The 22,708-nt window shown below is 32.1% G+C and overlaps 1 protein-coding gene across 3 annotated transcripts in view; it reads left to right on the plus strand.

Annotated features, from left to right (window-relative positions):
• The window catches only part of Trpm (transient receptor potential cation channel, subfamily M), a 161,883-nt gene that overhangs the window by 11,306 nt on the left and 127,869 nt on the right, over window positions 1–22,708 (plus strand). For all 3 annotated transcript variants that reach the window (XM_089590071.1, XM_089590072.1, XM_089590073.1), the window contains exons 2-3: window positions 14,558–14,706; window positions 17,665–17,863. Coding sequence is in view for 1 of the 3 variants with exons in the window: in XM_089590073.1 (XP_089446199.1) it covers window positions 17,834–17,863 (30 nt within the window). In the remaining 2 variants the exon portion in view is untranslated. The remainder of the gene's footprint in view (window positions 1–14,557; window positions 14,707–17,664; window positions 17,864–22,708) is intronic.

Here is a 22,708-nt window from a genome sequence, read left to right on the forward strand (position 1 = left end):
GAAAAAGACTGAAGGTTGTTAATATAAAATGAAAATAAAAGAAATAAGCGAAAAAGTAATATTGTTAATTGGGAACAGTAAGGTTCCGTTTCGGCGGAAGACTGTGACAGATGATGAAGAAATGATGAAATTTGATGATTTCAACCAATCGAATCGCTATTATTATTATTATCATCATCATTATTATTATTATTATTATTGCGAATCGATTAGAAAGATGAAATACATTTCAAGTGACAAGAAACAAATTTCAAAAGAATCGCCATTTTGTGTCCACCATTTTGAATTTTCATAGCATAACTTTATGTGCTCATAATGGGTGACTTTATCAACATCAATCACATGAATTTTATTGATTTAAATTATTAAAAAACGAGGTGCAACGATGATATCATGTGTTAATAAAAATCATCAATTTCGCGCCAAGAATTTTTTCTTTTCAGTATTACAAAAAAAGTTTTTTCAAATTTCACGCTTTTAATATGGTTTTCTGTAGATTTTGGCATGCTGAAAACGATCCCGTTGTCTGATTTGCCCTATCATTTTATAGTTTTGAGATATTCAACGTGCGAAAGGGCAAGAAACACGCTTTTTGGCACTTATAGGTTAGGATTGCTCAAAATCCTGACGTGATAGGGCCATTTGGCCAACAGATTCGGATTCAGTGCAAAAAAATACTCAGGATGCGACTATTAAATTGAAAAGAAAAAAAATAACCCGTTCCTTGCAGGCCTGTGTTATTGTATATTAAAATAATCATTTTTCTTAAATTAGATCGTTTCAACATAAATTTGAATTTTGAAATTTCGCGCGCAGCTCCGACTTCCACTTAGTATTTGATAGTACCACCTATCGCTAACAACGTGGCGACCACTAGTCTTTAGGGAAAATTGCAAGTAAGAAAGCGACGTAAAGAATATAAGATGGACAGTGTGACGACTGATTGGTATCGAACCGAGATATGCAAATACGTGTAATGCATACCTCCTAAGCCACTCAATTGATTAAGTACATATTCAATAAACATTACTGTACCAATATAAGACACTTGTCTATACCTTCTTTTCCCTTGAACCGAAAAAAAAAAAAAAAAAAAAAACAAAAACTAGACATCCACTAGTCAACCTGGCGACCAACTCATCGAGGCCTCTACAAATTACCGCTCAATCGCCGCACCTTTCTGATGAGTTGGATTCCGATGAATCAAATGGAGCCACAACGCCAACAACATCAGAAGCAGTGCCATCATCGTTGTTCGACTTAAAGGAACGGCTCGAGTCACTCAAGAGTGACTCTGATCTCTTCCAACCGCACTTACCCACTCAAAGTCGTCCAACCCCAACGGCCACTTTTAACAAACATACACGTGTAGAATATACTTCAACGTCACATATATATGGTGTTTTCTGTAACTGTTAAAATACATAATTTTCGGGTATCATATCTTTTTCAATTTTTATTTTTAAGAAAACCAAAAAAATAAATGTCGATAATTTTTCAAAATTATATCAGACGTACCAAATAATGTGTGCACACACACACACACACACAGTTTTGCAGCCATTCAAACGGTTTCATGTTATTTTTATCATGATATACTGCATAACATGTTCGTTTGACGTATACTTCTAGGTTATTTTGGTTACGAAACTGATAAAAATATTTTTTTTTTGTATTCTAACGTTTGAAACTTTAGTTACGTATGCACCACGTTTGAAGGTTAAAAAGTGTCTTAAATTTTATGTTTACTACGGTTGGTTGGTGGTATTTTTCACTTACAGGGCATCAGTGATGTAAAGGACCATATATAAAAATCGCCAAGGTGGAAAATTTTCCACCGATTTTCCGTCATACGATAATCAAAAATATGTATTACTTTTAGTGTAAATATGTAGTAATATTATACAATGAGTACCCTTTTCAAGTCAACTTTGTTATGGATTTTGAGTTTAAATTGCTAGAATTTGGAACCAAATTGTTTAAATTGTATGATGTATTATTATACATACATATGTTATGTACATTTTAGAAATTGTATCGTGTATAGTAAAAAATCAATGGAAAATCCATAAAACACGTTCATTTTTTCGCGTGAACCTCTGTTTGGTATTTTTCGTTCCGAACACCATGAGTAAACACTTCAGTGTTAATACGTTTGTTAATGTTGTAATCAACAGCGTCTGGAACTTTGAGTAGGGCCTTCACAGTATACGTTGGCTTTTTCATATTTGAGGTTATGAAAGCAAACATATAGGTACGTTAAACAGTTGTTTTAGAGTTTGGAATTGTACTACTAAATATACGACTTATTAGTGTTATTCGAACATATTGACACTATTTTGAGATTTTATTCAACATATTTAGCTGCATTTGGGTGGTTACTTTAGTTTTTTAAAATCTCGTTTTTGGGACGCTCTAAGCTTTAGAAAAACTTGAAAAATATTTCGATAATGTTAAGGCCGAGATCCCTAGTATTTATTTTCGATAAACAGGAAACTACAATTTATGAGGCAGAGTTTTAGAATATCCCTTTAAACATCGTACTGAATAGTCTTAATTAGTATTAAAGTCTTTTACTTGATGTAAGAGGTTATGCATTGATTTTCTCTCCCTTTAAGAAAGTTTATGAAACCTTTATCTAAGTGCCACATAAGAAAAGTGTTGAATTATTTAGATAACATTATATGTACTTTACCTTTGCATCAAAAACCGAATTGTAAATTGGCTAGTTTTAATCTTATTATTGAATGATTAGCTTTAAGGTAGTTTATCCCAAAATCAATTTATTTACAATCTTCTTCAAACTTTGCATATCACTTCATTAGAGCGTAATGCATAAATGTTCAAAATTTTATTATGACTGTACGTACCGTTTTCGAGATATGAAGCTGCAAAGTTGGACTCTTTAACACGGTAAGCATAGGCGAGCTGCGCGAAAAACGAAAGTTTCGATTAATTAAACAAAAAGTATATTTACAATTCTTATAAAAAATTATGAGCATGAAGTAAAATATATGACGAATCTACTATATTTCACACAGAGATGCCATCCGTACAGTTTTTTAATAAATCAAATTGAAAGTTAGCAATTTTCCAAATGAAGCAGACAATAAATTGCGGGTTATCTGATATGTGGCAACAAAGCGTATTGCAGTCGCATGGAGATGAGTCACTGGCAATATACATAGATATACGTACTGTATCGTTTTAGCAGAACAGCTGTTTGAATTGATGCAAATTAACAAAATATTAATTGAATTAACGAAATAATGTATGGAAATTTATACACGTGATTGATTTATGTGTACTTGTAGAAGTTGTTTTTTGTAAAATTGTGTTTTGTAATTAGTTGTTACACCGAGTGTGAGAAAAAGGGATTAGGTTAATGAAATTTTTTTTTTCTTTTTTTTTTTTTTTTAATAAACTAAACAAAAATCAAACAACATTAATATTGATTAAAACTTGTAGACTAGCAAAAATTTTACTTAAAGTTTTTTTAGGTTAGAATCAACCAGCAGAACAGTTGGAACGATCAACTTAGGTGTAGGTACTGGTGGTACTGCTATGTAAAGTATTGCTGCGACGTAGCCAGATTTTTCTAACCACGAGTGTATCAGTGTGTGAGTGTACATAGATATATAGAATTCAATGTGTGTATGCCAGTGGTGACCAACTTTTTCTTTACTATCTATGTGTACTCATTCGTATAGCAAAAGTAGTTATGGATGAGCTCCACTGGTGGGGATAAACTACCTTAAACGATTACATATTTGATGTGAAAAAAATTATTTACAATTACAAAATAAATAAAGCTGTCTCTAAATGAGGTTAGCAAACGAAAATATACAATAGCCATGTCAAAGTCTCTGGGAGGGGGGGGGGGTAAGTTTTTCAATAAAATTGAATGCTTTAAGCCACAACAACAAAAAAATTAAAAAATGGAGCTATCCGAAAAAAAGTGAGAAAATATAATTTTTCTTTCTTATATGTTTTTCTTTTTCGCTAGGGTTAAGGTAGCTGATTGTTCTTGTACTATCCGTTTGTGTTACATTAGACTATCGCACCTGAAAACATAGAGTAGCAGGCACAATATGTATACCTATAAATACGAAACCGCTTATTTACGTGGTGAGGTTAGCCTCCAGTTTCGGACTTTCAATACCTCATATACTTTTTTTGCTCGGTAACCTTAGACTGTCATGATTTCATTAAAAAAAAGATTATTTAAACAACTTTCTCCTAGTTTTTGTAGCATGTGGCTCGACTTTTAGCCTAAAAAAGCAAAAATTTTGGTGAAAAAGTCAAAATGTCTTATAAGACCAATGCTAAAATTTCGAATTTAAAATGTATTTTCTTTCTTTCGATTTTGGTCGGTAACGTGCTCTGAAATATCAACTGTACATCCGTTTGAGTGTTACTTTACCACAGATTTCAATTTAGCTGTAATAGCTCGACTTTCAAAAAGGTGATGAGCCACCTAAATAGGACACAAAAACTCGATTTTTTCTATAAACGAAAATGTTTTGGAATTTTACATGTCCTTAACCTGTTAGTCATATAGGTAACTTAAACACATATTTTACAGGAACGTGTGAAACTGATGTAACATTTAAGGTAGTTCATGCCAGAATCAACTTTTTTACAAAAACAGTAAAACTACGGTAATAGTAACTGACACTTCTTCACATATATGGTTAAACTAGCGGCCCTCCGTCTCGGCTTCGCCCGAGACTTACTAAATAAAACACCGTAGTGTGTTGACATGTAATATGTGAAACGTTTTCAGTTAGAAATTTTACACATAATCCTGACACATCTCAGAACAAAAATCTTCTTATTAAAAACATACTTTTTCGGAATCCATATAGTTTATTTGGTCAAATAATAAGGTGTGAAAATTGGAAAAATATAATTATGCTGAAGAGTACCGAGCGTTCTTTATGCCATAAAATAATCGTTGGCCATAAGGAGCCGTTGATTTACAGCTTCTCCCGTATAATTCACGAAAAGGGCTATTTTTTTAAGCTATTAAGATTTTAAACTCCCAAAAAATATATATTAAAATAACAATTTTTTTTCTCTTATCTCACAACTTTATTACCAGAGCAACAAAGTTCTAGACCTTAAACCCTACATTTTTTGTTGCCACAAAAACATTTTCTACTTATTTAACAATCTGAATTAAGATCTTGAAAGATTTAAGAGATTACTGTAAGGGTAAAATGAAAAGCTGATCTCTCACGAAATGGATTCTTTATTTGTCGATTTTGATGCTGCTGTTCCAATCTCGATACATTTTCTGCATCAGTTTCTTGACACCTCAAATTGTATTTATTAGATACATTTGAAGTTTTTCTTCCAATTCACCCTCTTGCGACTTTTGGCATGCTTAAAATTTTTGTGACCCCTAAAGGCTGTTTTCTGTCCACTTTGTTAGGTTCTAATATATTTGTTGGCAAGGTAGTTTAACGTCCGATGGCCCTAAAAAAGACCGGTGAGCTTCTTAAGTATACTCTTTCTTGACTGAAGTTAACAACAATTGTGACTGCCTGGATACCTCAGGGTGATCTTCTCTGGCCGGTTGTTGAAGCCCCATACTAGAGAAAAATTACAAAGTCCGAAGCTTTGGAGCTAGTTGTTCAGATCTTTCCCAACGTCTCCTGGTATAACGTCAAAGACGTTGGTGTCTAAAGCACTTTTTTCATTTGCAGATTCAGTTGTTTTGGTGATCTTAGATGGGGAGATTGGTGCGTGATACTTGTCCAGTGGAGACTGTTCTGTTGGCTCAAGTTTTTTTTCCTTCATAGCTGTTATAGGTTTGCCCAGCGCAGACCTTGGAGAGGATTTGTGATTCCTGGTTGAATGTTTAGAGTCGAGAGGGTAATATTGGGTCGTCGGTCACCAGGTTTTCCAGCCTTGCGAAGAACAACTCCGCTCGTGCCGTCAGCCAGTGAATAGCTGACTTGGTTTGATAGTGCCCGTCTTTAGTTAATATAGTCTTTTAGTTGACGAATCGCTTCCGGAAATGGTAATAAAAATGTATTAGTTGGCAAGGTAGTTTACACTAAGGTGGCCTCTAAAAAGAACCGATGAAATTGATGGTTAAGTAGGGAACGTAAATACTTATAATGGCCCTAAAAAGCGCCAGTGGTGAAACTTCCAGGCTATTCTTTATTATTATTCCTGATGATGAAGAGCTGGCTGGGTTGCTTGATTCTTACCCTGGGAGTCTCGATGTACGGAGACTGTGATGGAGGGAGGTACGCCGCTGACCAAAGGATATCTCGTCTCGGGTCGTTCCCCAGATAACCAACTGCTCATCTTTAGACGGGAACATGTGGGTAAGCGCGTTGGGGACGCGACGACCAAGAAGGTAGCCGTTGTGGCTGCCCGTGCCCCTCAGAGCTGTTTTCCCTTGCTTACATTTGTATTAGCCACATCTTCTCTAACTGCACCAGGTGGGATGATGGGACTGCCACACAACTCTGAAGAGTTGGTGCAGATTGTGCTCTGGCTAGATATGTCTCCTGGTATTCTGGCAGAGACAGCATCGGTTGGAATTAATTTTTTTTTTTTTTTGATCGCACTCGTCGAGATTCAGGGTGAAGGGACACCTAGATCCCTTCCCCTTTAGAGAAGAGTGTCGTCCGTAACCGGGATACCCAGTTGCAGGACTATTACCAGCATTCCCTGTACAGCTTGTTGAGCTGCCGAAGCTCGACTATACCTCTGTAGATACGCTCCGGCCTATTATAACCACACTTATTTAATTATGTTGCAGGTAGCTTCGATTTTGTGTCGACGCCACCTAGCGGATTTTACTGAACTAAAGTGAAAAGCTGGCGTATTTTTGCAAAACTTTGAGCTCATTTATTGCTATTGTTATTTAATTTTTTAAGATAAAAACTATACTAAAACCATCTAGGAAGTATCATGAATCAGTGTGCAAAATTTCAGCAAAATCGGTTCAGTAGTTTTCGCGGTTAGCGATTACAACGGTTTTAGCGACTTTGCTTTATATATTAGTAAGAGTATGATAAGATATTGTTACTAATTTGGAGTGTCACTCCTGAGATACTCACCTATCAATTTATATGATTCAATTGAATTTTAATTCTTATAAACAAATAGTACAAAAAATTAGTTTTATGAATAAATATTCTTGTGATTTTCTTTACTAAGTATTTTGTATCAGTTTTGTGATGTAAAAGTTTATCAGATAAATGTGATAATATCTGATGACAAATGGTAGTAATAATTGTTTAAAAACTCAATGATACAGATAAAAGCGTTTTTTTACATGCATTAAATGTATAGACTCTTACAGCTGCTTGCTTTCAACGCATATTACTTTTTTTCACGATAACGTACATTTTACTAGAGAAAGTCTGGAAGATGAGGAATTTTTCTTAAAAATATTTATATAGTTGTTAAGAGAACATGCTGTTATAGTTGGATTACATAACGTCTCGAAGCATGGCTCGACAAGAGTAATGTTACATTGAGCGAACTTTGGCATCGGATATCTTAAAATTTTCCACGATAACAGGAAAAAATTTGGATACCATTAGATTCATCACATTTTCTTCTATAAAAAAATCAGGTTTTAGTTGTAGAAGATCTGTGCAAAAGCCTCTTTAAGAATGTTGTGTAAGCACATACATTTTTTCAAAATTTTTTAAGACGGATTTTTGAGAAAATAATCATTCAATTGAGGCTCTTGTGGAGGTTACTAATTAAATTTTATTAAATGTATTTTTTTAGGGATTTATTGCACAATTTCTTTTATTTTTTAGTTCTTACTGGTAACAGCGTATTTTTAATTACCTTTTTTTCATCAATATACGTTTTTATATAAGCTTAAAGAGAAGTTTTTGAACGGCTTTTCAAGAGTTTTGATTTACTTTAGTCAGTAGTGCAGTAATAGTTACAATCAGATCAGAAATCTCAGGTAGCTATCAAACTCGAGCTCAGAAGGCCCTCTGTAGCCAACCGAAGGTGGGTCACTGGTGTCAGCGTAAGGAGGAAAACGGTTGTGCTGAAATCACCTAAGTAACCTAGCCTTATCCCATATAAAAATATATAAATTTTTAATGTAGGTATAAATAAATGTATGTAAATTCGCATGTACATAATGTGCGGTTATGAATACACTTCTAACATATATTTTTAGAGTAAAATATATAAACAAACATTCCGCACATTCATTTGAAAATGAGTAATAAATTGAAGGTTATCGTTTATTAAATCAAGAAAGCAGCAAAAAACATACTATGGGCATACATATAGGTATACTAGATTGCAAAAATTTATGGTTTTCATCCAATTTTATTATTTGAAAATCTTTACAATTATACATTTTTGAGATGCTTATGTACATTCGTATGCTACACCCTCGGGATCGAAGTGTGATGAAACACTACTTCTGACTTGTCTTGGAATAGTGTTTATAAATTCTAATGATTAGGAAGGAGGGATGGTAGCCAGAATAAATAAGGAGAACGTGGAACTTATTGAACTATTAAGCGAGAAATGGTGCTTTAATTAAAAAAAACACTTATAATTAACATTTCCAGCTACGTTAATACATGTAATTAAGATATTATTAAAATTTCCACCGTGTACCACTATGATATTTCAAATTTAATGGTCAGATTATTTAAAACAAAATTGGAACTTACATTTACGACGCCTCCGACGAAGAAACGTACTTGACACTACGTTACAATGCTAATGTGAATGGTGGCTGACCGTCATGTACGTTTCTTCGTCGGAAGCTAAATGACATATTAAAAAATGAGATTTTTGTTTAAGTAATACCTAGCTCATGTTTTTACAACACAATTTTGAAAGATTTATGTGGTTTACCTCATGAACATATAATGGTAACATAACATCCCAATTTTAAACTACTACATACAAACGAGCATATTGACAAATATATATCTACTGGTATTCCATTGAATGACAAACATTTTAAAAAATTAGTTATAAAATATATGCTTCACGGTCCACATGCACTCAGAGAAAAAAAACCATAATTTTTACCGTGATTATCCTTACAAAAATTACCAGATTTAAAATTTAGATTGCAGACGTTAATCGAGAAACAAAGCGACATATTGGGACCTTTTGACCTAACTTGATCAATTTTTACCGTGCTGAACAGTAAAAATCGTCGGGTGCCTAACAAAATTTTCCCCCACTGCTCTTATACATAGATATATATAGATAATTTTTTTTTTTTTTTTATAAACACCTACTTATGTAGTGCATTTATTTTTAGGCTTTATTGTAAACGAGTAAAAAATAGGAAAGAAAGTCGTTTTAGTTTTTATCTAGTTTTTCAACAATAATTAATTTTTACTATTCAATAAATACGTAAAACTTTCTTAACTTTGCGTATAGAGGAAAGCAACCGATTTTCTATAAAAGTTCATAATATTCGACCGTCAATTACTTTGCACTCGGTGGGTGGAAAAGTACTTGAAAAATCATCAAAGCAATAAATGTATCTTTTGGAAATTTAAATTGAATGAGAAAGTAAAAGATTTTGCACAATAATATTTGCCATATAAAATAATTACCTTAAGTAGTTACTACGGTGTAGTTTCATGGAATGAACGATGCGATAAATGTGGGACTAAGCTGATATGGTATCGTGCAATATGTAACGAAAGTCACTTTTGCTTCTTACTTCGCCCTTGCCCCGCCCCGCCAAGCTCTGCCCTACCCACCCTGTCCTACCGCACCATACTTATAAGATTGCTACGCCAAATTATCTCGCGTACTGCCACCAAAATGCATATCTGAAGGAAGCAAATTTTGATTTCCATTAAATTTTATTTCTTTATTTTTTTACCTAATTTTTCTAAAAAAAATTAATAAGTAATTTCGACCAGAATAAGACCAACGATCTTCAGCACGCGAGCCGAGTACCCTAGCCACTCTGCCACGAACGATTCCGATAGTAGGAAATCTCATGCTTCTTGTAAACTGTAATCCGTACCTTACTTTTAATGTAAATATTTTTTTAGCTTTTGTTAATTAGATTGACTTAATTATAAATAATATTTGTTACTAAATTATTCATCGAATTTAATAATTTTTTTTTTAACTCGACAAACCTTTTTCTGACATCTGTAAAATCTATTCTATACTATATTAAATAAACAACTTAATTTTTTAATTAACAATTATTAATTATGTAAACCTTATCTTTATGTTTGTTGGCAAAATGTTAATTATCCATTTTATAAAATATGGAATTTAATAAACATTTAATAATAAAACTAGTTATCTAATACTTTCTAAGCCCTCTTTTAGTTAACTATTGTTGGTTTCGTGTACGCAACTAATTGTAAGAATGATTGTGTCAGTGTATGACAGACGCCAGCACAATGTTAGAGATGTTATCAGAGTAGGCAGTTGTTTTGAAATAATCGGAAGATTCGATGAAAGCATGTACCCTCGGACTGGCCAGCCTGTCAACACATCATGCCATGGCTATACTCTGTACTTTTCTTGTCTACGTATAATATATTTTTAAAAATTGTTTGTTTAGTGACTATAAAAATATTTATTAAAACCACACCCAATTAACGTGCACATACTCATTCCCACGATAGTTGCACAACCTTTGTACATAATATCGTTTCATAGGAAGTATATTCATATTCACGTATTGTCTACAATAAAATGTTATAGAAGTATAACTCCATACTTGGGTATACCCAAGTACCCACTGTCCACTGGTTTTCTTGATAAATATTGACTATTTATTTAAATTATTCATTGATTTCTAACCATTATATAAAAAATAGCAGCAAAACCTGGCGTTAAATGGATCAAAAAATATTGCACACTTGATATTTATAAAATGAGTTTTTCTATCCTATATGATAAATATTCTGTCCGCGATCAAAGTTTCTAGTTCAAAAAATTTCTAGAACACACAACTACACTGATGTTCAAAAAATCCTTAAAAATTTTGCATGAATTTGACTTTCTGCATATTTAGGAGTAAAAATTTCTAGATTATTTTTTTTTCCCAAACTGTCTAAGATAGTTTTTTAATATTAAAATGCACAAAAGTATGGAAAAAAAAAAAAAAAAAAAAAAAAAAAAAAAAAAAAAAAATTAAAAAGGACTTGTACACATAATCTAGACCATGCTCAACTAATATCATTTTTCTCAATAATTTTTAAAGTTTGTTACGTATGATGAAATTTCATACATTATTTATTAAATTATCAGAACTTTCTAATTCAATCTAAACATTTTTAGAATAGTTGAGAATATTTAAAACAAAATTTTAAGTGTTTTGGTACAAAACAGAACTTTCCAGATTATCTTTAATGCTTTGAGAATACTTACTCTTTGACACCAATAAAAATTTACTTTTGACTCATTTCAAATATTAGAAAATTATTTCTCATTTTTCAGATTATTCTAAACATATTACGAACAAACTAAAACGTTGTAAACTGATTGAAACTTAATTTTAATCGATTTTAAGCATTGAAATATGTATAAAAATTTTCGGAAAGTTCGTTAAATTTTTTAAACATCCCAGAACGTTCTAGACCATCTTTAGTCATTTTTAAATAATGTTTAATATTTTGGAATATTTCAGAAAATTCTAGATCAATCTAAAAATTTTAAGAGGAATTTAGAATATTTTATACCAATAGTATTCATTTTTTTATAATTTTCAGTGTACTATGTTTGGATACATTGCAAAATTTCCTAGATCATCTTTGAAATTTTGAAAACAATTTAAGATATTCTCGACCAACTGCACTTACGCAGTAGTTTATTACAAAAATTAAAAAATATTCTACAGTATTCTGCAATACTCTAGAAAATTTGGAATGTTCTAGAACCTTCTAAAGAAATCTGAAATATTATAAATACGTTCTCAATATTCTCACACATAAACGTTATTAAACGTGTAGGACCTTCTACCACTGCAACTACAAGTGGATGGTAGTGATTAGTCATATCGAGAAAGCTGAACATACTAGCAATACTTTTCTTATGTATGTATGTATGTATGTATGTATATATATACACATACATTTATTCATAAACGTTTGATGGTCATTAACAATTTTCCTTTTCAATATAGTTTAGTAGTTCTATTTAACATTGTAAATGAAAGTAATAGTCAGTACTCTATTGTTTATTTACTTGGTAATCTACTATATGCACATAATGTACGTTGAAGGTATAACCATAAAAGTCAGTAATCAATAGGGACACAAAAGTTTTTTTTTTACGTTTCCACTGTAACCTGCTCTTATAACAAAAGTTTCTTACTCCTGCTTCTCTTGTTAATCTTATCGTCCAAAGTTCCAAACTACTCATAAGTGAAAGAGTGAAGTCACGCGTTTGTATCTGATGTGTTACATAGATGCGTTCATAACAACGTACTCCTAATTGGTGATTCTACCAAGCTTAAACGCCAGCATTAAAGCTGTTCAATGTTAACTTGCGTGTATACTCTGCATGCATACTCTTAGCACCACTGAGGCTTTTTTATCGAAAGAGCTCCAATGAAGAATGACGGATGCGCACAAGACTTTTATGCGCCTTATTATTTCAAAGTGAGTTGCGCCGTTTGTGCAGCAATTCAATATCCAAGCAGCCCAGAATACTTATAGCTGCTTACTTTAGCGAGAGAATTTTATTTTTAAATAGCTTAGTGTACAAGAAAATATTTTATTCAATGTAGATATTTTTCATTTTCACGAAAATTAATAGATTTTAAATAAACACTTGTTAAGCTAATAATTCAAAACTTTGCGTACGAGTTACATAATAAGCTTTCCTTAAATATTATATTAACAACAATTCTCTATTTTCAATACGTACTATAAATAAAACACAAAAATAATTTTGTTTGCCAACTCTATATTTATTTGTACATAATGATTGTACAAATTTATTTGTACTTAGACATAATTAATGACATAGTATTATTTGTGGTGGAAAATAAGTTTTGTCTCTTAAAGTATTCTTTGACGACAAACTTTTATAAAGCAAAGTTTTTATTGTTTTGCTCTTTAATAATATTCTTGTGTTTGTCATAAAAAAAAAAAAAGCTCAAGGACTGACAAAGCTAGTACGCTTAATATATCATGGGCCAGTTTTAATAAGCTGAAATATACTTCTTAAAGATTTTCCCACGAATTCTGAATATCAGTATCAGATTGTGCTCTTGGAGCTTGATTATAATTATTCTTTTTCACTCCAAGAGTAGAAAGGTTTATAAGGTTTAAGGTAAACGAAAAAAAAAATTCAGATCATCATCGTCCTTTATTATTATTGTTATTATTATTATCATTATTATTGTTATTATTATTAGTTAAATTCTCATAGTGACTTAAACTAGCTCAATGCATATAGCTTTACGTTTTTTATACTTCTGTTTAAAATCATCACCCTACCTGGTATCAAAAATGATAAGCACTTATAAATTACTTTTTCTACAGTACAATTACTTTTATAGTATCGATGTTTAATTACGTGTATTTAAATTATTAGGCATGACTAATGTATTAGAATGACTTACATTTTTGTCAAAGCAAAGAGTATAACCATTTTCAAATCACCTCATTTTGACTGTAGCGCTCTATGACTAAAAAACAGAATATTTAGCTGTGAGTTTTCATACATGCATTTTGTTGCACACGTTTTTGTTCAAAGACGAAGTTTTAGATCACAACAAAATACAATTTATTCGTATCATATATTTTACTGTGAAATGCAACACAGATGCTCTGTAATGCAAAATAGATGTCAAAACAGCGAAAAAATCGTTTTTTGCACGCGAACAGAAAAAATTCGGATTTTACAACAAAGTGTTTAATACAAAAATCATAAAACTTATTAAAATAAAACTTTTTTGTCATGTAAGTTTTCTCAATAGTGACGTCTTAATGCTATACATAGTAAAAACCATATTAAAATTTCTAAAAATCCGTTTTACAGTGTTTATTTTTCTACATTACATTCGTACGTAAACTGTAGAACACAAGAATAGTAAATATTATAAAAATATACTTTTTCTGTATTAATTGTTTTTGTTCATATTGTCGTCCTAACACTTTCAGGAAAGAAATCGTTTAAAATCACTCAAGAATCGTTTTTTAGCATATAACTTTTTTATATCTTTTTTTCTGACAAAACGTTTCATACATAACTTATAGATATTATTAATATAGACCTATTTATGCTTGACCTGTACGTTTTCAGTGTCATTCTAACGTAAGATACAACAACAGTCGTTTTGAAATAGGTGACTACGGCTTTAAATCTTTTTTTAGTTCTTAATTTTAATATATTAAATTTATTTTAATATACTAATATTATACTAGTCACCTAAGTTATATTTAAAAAATATCTCACAAATAATAATTCTACAAAAAGTTGCATATTTATTTTTTCACATTTCATAAAGTTTTGTGTACAAAATCTCTACATGCACAGCAAAAGTTGAATGTTTCATTTTAATGATGTTCCAAAAACTGATGATTGTTTTTCGTATTTACAGCAGGAATTTCGTACATGCATCCAAACAAAATTCATTGCTCAAGCCTTTCCTGCCATCAGCTATACGATTATACTATAAGGCAACCTTAATTAAATTGACGTTTCATCCTGAAATGTAATAAACCACTTACACTGTTGGACCCAAAAAAGGTAAAAGTATCGACTTGTAAATATTATATTTGTGTGATTTTGAGTATTTTAAGCACGTCTTTATATATATTATTAATTTGGTGTAAATATTTTTCATGTTTATTATTAATTTATTTATTTTTTTAATCAGATGTCCGTGCATTCTATTTATTTTATGCTTTTTATAATTTTAATCATAATTGTCTGCAACAATTCTTGTAAGTACAATTTGTAAATCTTTTATTTGTTATTTTATTTTAATACATGAAAAAAGTATAATTGATAATTTTGACAGATGACATGTCCATTTCATTACCTAAAGATATGACACATGATCAAACGTTTTGACAGACTTTGTTACCTTCTAAACGTCATTTTTGTAATCTTCTTGACTGTCAAAGTTGTTATATTCAATTTGGTTTTTAATCGCGTTCTTTACTGTTACGAGGCATAGAAGATCTCGTGATCACAGGCTATTTGCTGACAGGGCACCTCGGGGCCGTAATATCGCTTTTCCCGCTATTTTTGACAACAGGAAAGTTACGCGATGTTGAAATTTTCAAACTTGACATTAGAATACACCCAAAAAAAAATTCACTCGCTTTTTCTCGTGGCTAACTAGTTTATGTTTGTTGTATAATATTTCATTTTTTAAATTTCTTCAACAGTCAGGAAAAACGGTTATTTTCGGTAAATATTTAAACTAGTATTTTACTGTAATATTATCTAATTTAAATGATAATAAGAAATAAAGATATTTTGGAAAATAGTCTAAGAGAATCAAATTACAAGCTACCAGTCTAATCCTTAGTACCATATTACGTATGAAGATATGTATAAATACATGCGTATTCAAATTACGACGAATACATCTTTTTTTAAATACTTTTATTACAATTTTCACACTGAGAAAAATTTTCTATAAATTTTGTAGTAAATTCCCGGACAAAAATTACCGTGCAGAACGGTAATGATAGGACTAGAACGTCACTCCAGATTTTTTACCTAACCTTAACGACTTGACAACACCGTATAATGACCTGGACCACGGGCACGGAGCAGGAAGGTGTAGATGGCGTGCTCCAACTATAGGTTGGTCTTGGGCAGTAGATTCGTTACCTGGTTAGGTGCTGAAATACGAAGTATCCCTCACTATTCTTTGCGGCTGATCTAAGCCCCAGGCAGCTATTCCTTAGAGATGATTTCTAGGTCTCCTCTCCTTTAAAATGACGTCTAGGTATCTGGTGAAACTTTCCGTGGGAACACGATTATTCACTGGGCCAACACTAATATCTCACGTCTAACACTGAGGTGCTCGCTGTAGGGTTTTGTAGAAGAACACCTTGAAAGTCTATTTGACCTGGAACACTTCTCCATGGGCAAATGTTGGATGAAAATTGACTCCTTTGGACATAACTGGGCCCCTTAAATATATCAAAAGACGTGCAGAAAGTCACGTAGGCCTTGACCTTAACATCTCGTTCCAAGAATCCGTTGCAGGGTTAGATCGGTTCTGGCTAGCCAAAAGTAAATCCGGTAACATTCCTGGGGCAAATCTGAACAGGATTAAATAAGTCAATCAATTGATTTATAAGGCCTGCAGTAGGTCAGATAATTGTAAAAATGAGTTTAGGAATAACGTGCTACAATTCTTACATTGTTTACTTTGCCAGCTAAGCCCATTGCTCGTATTTTTCTTCAAAACGAATTAAGTCTAAGACTACACCGATGCGTGTAAGATTTTTCTGACCATGTTCTTTGTCATTTCAAAGTGATTGACCCGATTTATTGCCACGGAAAGGGAAGTACATTATATAAATACAGAAAATTCAGGAAAATAAAAAAAGGATATCAATATTAATGATGTAACAAAAAAATATATTTTATATCATGATTGTCTGTGTACTTGATAAATGTTTCGTATTATACAAAGTATACTTAAAGTACATAAATTACAAAACTTGTCGGCAAATTCAATCTTGAATAATGTATCCATCGAGAAAACTTTTGTTAGACACAATCTTCTTTGATTAACTTTGTACGATCTACTAAGTGTCTTGCAAAACAGCTTGTGCTGACCGCAATTATAACTGTGGTCTCTGATTTACCTACAGTGAACATTCATTTTTAAGAAGAATTCTTGTTGGGTTAAGCGATTTGAACTAGGCGTAATGGTTAAAATTGTGAAGGTTAGGTAAAAAGATCGGAGTGACGTTTTAGTCTTATGATTATCGTTCTGCACAGTAATTTTTGTTCAGACATTTACCATAAAATTTATAGAAAATTTCTCTGATAAAGAAAGCACTAGCTGATAATTTATGCCGATAAGTGACAAAACATTGTTACTTTATTAACGGAAAAACAAAAACCTAATTAAAAAAATATCATTTTCAGATCATTTAACAAGAAACAAATAAATAATTTTTTTAATTTTCGTAATTTTTAAAAAATTATAAAAAGGTAGATGGGTACAAACTTTGAAAATCCAATTGCTATTATTGGTTAAAAAAACAGTTCCATTATAATTAAATTAAATAGTAAAAAATTTTTTAAACAGTGGTAAATGAGACTTTAAGAAAGGCTCGTTTAAGGTGGCTTCATCACCTTTTTGAAAGTCGAGCTATTACACCCAAATTGAAATCGATGATAAAGTATTACTCAATGGATGTACAGTTCAAATTTCAGAGCATATTGCCGACTAACATTGAAAAAAAACACTTAAAATTCAAAATTTTAGCAAGGCAATTTGATTTTTTCTATTCCTACCTTTTTTCATTTATATACCTAAAATGTCTTTAACAAATAGTATTCTGTAAAACAAAAAAAATATTCTACAAGAAAAAAACTTGTTTTTGAATTAGAAAACAATAAAATTGCTTTGTTTATCTTTCATAAAAAATGTGTAACTGACAAACTTTTATTTAGATATGATAAAATTGATATGCATTGTTACGTCAGAAACAAAAATTTTATTTTCAGAGCTTATCAGCTAAAAAACAAGAACAAGTAATGTAGGCCAAGACAGAACCAATAATACAAAAAAATCAAGGAAAAGAACTGAACCGTAGTCAATATGCCGTTGTCATACTTCAAAGGATGAAAATTTATTTAAGTCTTCCAAAGCATCATCTATCCTATCACTAAAGGAATGATTCATAAAGGCAAAAACATCAGAGTGGTATGTGCTAAGATACAAAATACTATGGTCTTTGTTCATTTACAATATATTTGAGCTTTAAAACACAACTACGTTTGTTAACTGTCACGCGTACGATACCTATTACTTTTTTTTTTTTTTTTTTTTTTTTTTTTTTTTTTTTTTTTTTTTTTTTTTTTTTTTTTTTTTTTTTTTTTTTATATGTATGTTTTATGCAACCTAAATTAGATATTGCCTGTTCATTATTGCATTCTGTTAGGTTTATACAGAGGCCAAATTAAGAGACGCTTTTTTTGTTTCATTTGAGTGAGTTTTAATGTTTAAAAGTTATGCAAAAACTGACCTTAGTAATCAATATCTTAAATTGCTACCTATACCCTTAACTACTATTTGTGCAACTACATATAAATAATAAGATTCAAATCATTATATATTGTACACAACAGTTTCATGTTTCGATATTTGGCTTCTGAAAACTTTTGCAGCACTCACCAGCTATCAAAGTTATTATTTAAAATACATAGAATTAGGTGCAAGTATTTGCTATCAGAAACAACATTATATAAATTTGTAATAAATTTGAAAATAATTGATCTTACATTGTAGTTAATTCCTAATTACTGCTCGTGTTTTCAATCAAATAGGTAAAATTGAGGTACTTGTGCAATTTTTTGGCTAATTTTAAAACATGATAGTGACAAAAACATATAGTATAATCTGACTTGAACGACATTTGTTAACATATCTGTGGTCAAACTTCAGTTACAACTACGTGGATCAAAATTACTATTTTCTGGCCGCAGTCAAACTGTACATGCTGCCCAGCTATAGAAAGAAAAAAGTCTCAGATCGTTGGTTTATTTAGTTTAATTAAGTCTCACACAAGGATATACGAACAATCTAAGACTCTTTACTTGGTCTGTTGAGGTGTGCTGTATAGTATGATTGATTATAATTGACGTTTCTGATACAACTCCATTCAGAGAAAGAAATGTACCTATAAGATATAATTTTTTTTAATGTAAAAACATTCTTTGGTAAACCACACAAGACAGTATGTTCCATCCAAGCCGCGTGCTTATAGGACAGATTTTGTTTATTTGGCAAGTATTGGGCAAATTTACGATTCTGCACACATGTACACTGGAGATAGTTTAATTCGTTGAATGGAAAGTATACAATATCATCGAATCATCCAGTAGGCATAAAATGTATTAATTTCCCGCTCAATCAATTAAACGGCTTTCAGTGTACAAGCGAAGAAGAGTAAACGATTGCTTCACTACGTTGCCTGTAACCATGAGCGCTGAAATTCTTTTGATAGTGCAATTCTTATACAAAACGATAAACCAGGACTGACGATTATATGATATGTCACTGTAAAAAATTAGTGGAAACACAATTTTTAACAAAGAAGTGATTTGTGGTTTTAACCAATCTCTATATGGGTGTGATAAATATTATATTGGTGAGTCACGAAAATAATGCGATGACTCAATATATATATACATAGTAAATATGTGCGAGGCAATCGTGCACACAGTTCTGTTTTCAGCGTGCATCTAGTAAGGCAGCATATAAATCTGAGAAGTTGGCAAGCTTAGTTGAGAGAATACAAGAGAGAGGAGTCTACAGCCAATGATATTTAAAAACTTAGAAACTTCAGAAACCTTCGTCAAGTTGAAACAAATTGTATTCTTTTAAATACAAAAATTGTATTCTTTTCAATACAAAAATTTTATTCTTTTCAATAATTGTAAGGTTTGGAAAGTGATAAGATTAAAATCTAAAAAGGTCTAGTTTTCTTACGTTTTAGTGCAACCTACTTTTTATACGAAATTTGTAGTAGGTATTATACTGTAACTATATGATGCTCAAACATGAACATAATTGAACTGAGTAATTCCTACTTTTCACTGGTACTATTTATAAACATTAAATTAAGAAGATAAATCTATGGCTCAACGAATTTATTTGCTCCTTAAATAAATTAGCATTACCACATTTTATTAAAGTTTGCATCAATTACGGTAAAAAGTAAAAAATTACTAGATTGGATTCCGCTAATTTGCGAGTACTTGAAAATTTAATAGTACGACTGTCATACGAGAAGTATGCTACGTCAAAACAAAAAAAAACTAAATCCTTTCTAGAGTATCATATCACTGCGTTGCAGAGATTACAATCCATTTAAATAACTGCAACTAAAATGAATTGCAATTTTATTAAAATTTCAGAAGTTCTCAACACATTTTTATTTTGATATTTCAAACGTAAAAAGAAAACTTCATGGGAATATTATAACTATTTAAAAAAATACCAGTTTTCTTTATTGAATGGTTCTTTAGTTTACTATTACTAAAAAAAAACTAATTATTGATGTACAATTTCATGCTTGCATCACTTACCTACGATACACGGTAAGAAAACTCGGAAATTAGGCGATGTTTCAATTTGTCTGGTATCTGATTATTTATAAATACGTCTCTCTCAACCATACAAATACTAAATGAAGCTTAATAAAACTACTCAACCGATCTGGCTGAAATTTTACATACTGATTATTGACACTTGATTATCTTAAAAAAATTAATAACAAGAGCAATAAATAAGCTCAAAGTTTTGCAAAAATACGATAGCTTTTCACGTCCGTTCAGTAGGCGTAGATGTAAAATTGAAGCTACCTGCAATATAATTATATATGTGTGGTTATAATACGCCCGAGAGTCTCACCGACTTTCATAGTCTTTCACTGGCAGTATATCAAAAATAAAGATATGAGTCGTGCTGCTGGGTATCCTGGCTACCGACGATACTCTTCTCCAATAGGCAAGCAACCTACGTCTGATTCCACCCTGAACCACCAGGATTGACAAGCGCTACCAATAAAAAGGTATTCTAAACGATAACATCTTCGGCGGGATACCAGGAGACGTGTCTGGCCAGAGCACAACCTGCTCAAACACCAATAGAGTCGTTAACAATGCATCTGGGCATCTCGTCTGCCAATGACACTCTTCTTTCATGGGCAAGCAAATTAAATCGTTTTTTACCACGGATCGCCAAGATAATCGAGTGTCACGGAAAAATAGGTGTTCAAAAAGTCAACGTCTCCGGTGAAATACCAGGAGACTTATCCAGCCAGACCTCCTCAAAGGCTTAAGAGTTTTGTGGCCGTTCAACCATCCGGTCAAATGCCGTCAGATAAATGCTCACTGCAAATGCAAGCCAAGGAAGACAGTCATGAGGAGTACGGGCAGCCACAACGGCCTCCTTCTCAATGGTCATCCCAACGACATACCCATAGAGAAGGTATTCTCTAGGCCCACTTTTCTGACTAACGATGAGTGATTGGTTATTTGGGGAACGACCCGAAGACGAGATTTTCTTTGGTCAGCGGCGTACCTCTCTCCATCACGATCTCCGTACACAGAGACTTCGAGGGTAGGAGTCAAGCTACCCACAGCTAGCTCTCCATCATCAAGAATTATAATAAGGGATAGCTGAAAGTATCACCACTGGCCCTTTCAGGGCCATTATAAGTATTTACGTTCCCTACTTAACCATCAATCTCATCGGTTCTTTTTAGGGCCACCTAACGTTTAACTACCTTGCCAACAAATATATGTTAACTAAAATTTCCAACAACGATTCGTCGACTAAAAGACCATATAAGTCCGGCCACTATTAAACCAAGTCAGTCATTCACTGGCAGACGTCATGAGCGAAATTGTTCGTCGCAAGGCTGGGAACCACGGTAACCGACGACTCTATACTACCCTCTCGACTCTAAGCATTCAACTAGGAATCACCAATCCTCTTTCAGGTCTGCACTTGGCGAACCTAACATCTATGAAGAAAAAAAACTTGAACCAACGGGACAGTCTCCAACGGGCAAGCATCACAAACCAATGTCCCCACCTTAGATCACCAAAACAACTGAGTCTGCAAAAAAAAGAGGTGCTTTAGAAGAAACAATGTTTTCGGATTTATACAAGGAGACGTTGGGAAAGAGTTTTACAACTTGCTCCAAAGCTTCAAACGTTGTAGTTTTCCTCTCTATAAGTGTGGTGCTACAATAACAGGCCAGAGAAGATCACCCTGTGGTATCCAGGCAGTCACAATTGCTGTAAACCTCAGTCAACAAAGATTTGAAACTTAAGAAACTTAAGAAGCTTATCGGTCTTTTTTAAGGTCATCAAACGTCAAACTACCTTGCCAACAAATATATAAGAACTTAACAAAGTTGACAGAAAACAGACTTTAGGGGTCACAAAACTCTTAAACATGCCAAAAGTCGCAAGAGAGTGAATTGAAAGAAAAACTTCAAATGTATCTAATGAATACAATTTTATGTGATTTTTAAATCGTTATAGCTTCAAAAAATAGCCCTTTTCGTAGATTATACGGGAGAAACTGCAAATCAACGGCCCTAAAGGGTTATTTCATGGCATAAGGAACGCACGGCACTCTTCAGCATAATTATATTTTTTTTAATTCTTACAGCTTATTATTTGACCAAATAAACTGTATGGATTCCGAGCAAATATGTTTTTAATAAGAAGATTTTTGTTCCAAGAAGTGTCAGAAATAGATGTAAATTTTTTAACTAAAAACGTATCACATTACATGTCAACATACTACGGTGTTCCAATTAGTGAGTTTCGGGCAAAGCCGATACGGGGGGCCGGTATTTAATTTATATTATTGAGTTCTACTATTTTCATGCAGTTTTATTAAAAAAAATAAAAATCTTTAAAAATTATTTTCATAATCCATGTATCTTTAACCCATTTAAATGGGATGCAAATCAGCTTTTTATATCCTCTGGCACTCAAATTCCAGGATTTCTTTAAGCCCTGTTAT

Source organism: Copidosoma floridanum, unplaced genomic scaffold (genome assembly GCF_036245765.1).
Source record: "Copidosoma floridanum isolate Cflo_tuat_1 unplaced genomic scaffold, Cflo_Japanese_pri ptg000011l, whole genome shotgun sequence".
Lineage (NCBI taxonomy): Eukaryota > Metazoa > Arthropoda > Insecta > Hymenoptera > Encyrtidae > Copidosoma > Copidosoma floridanum.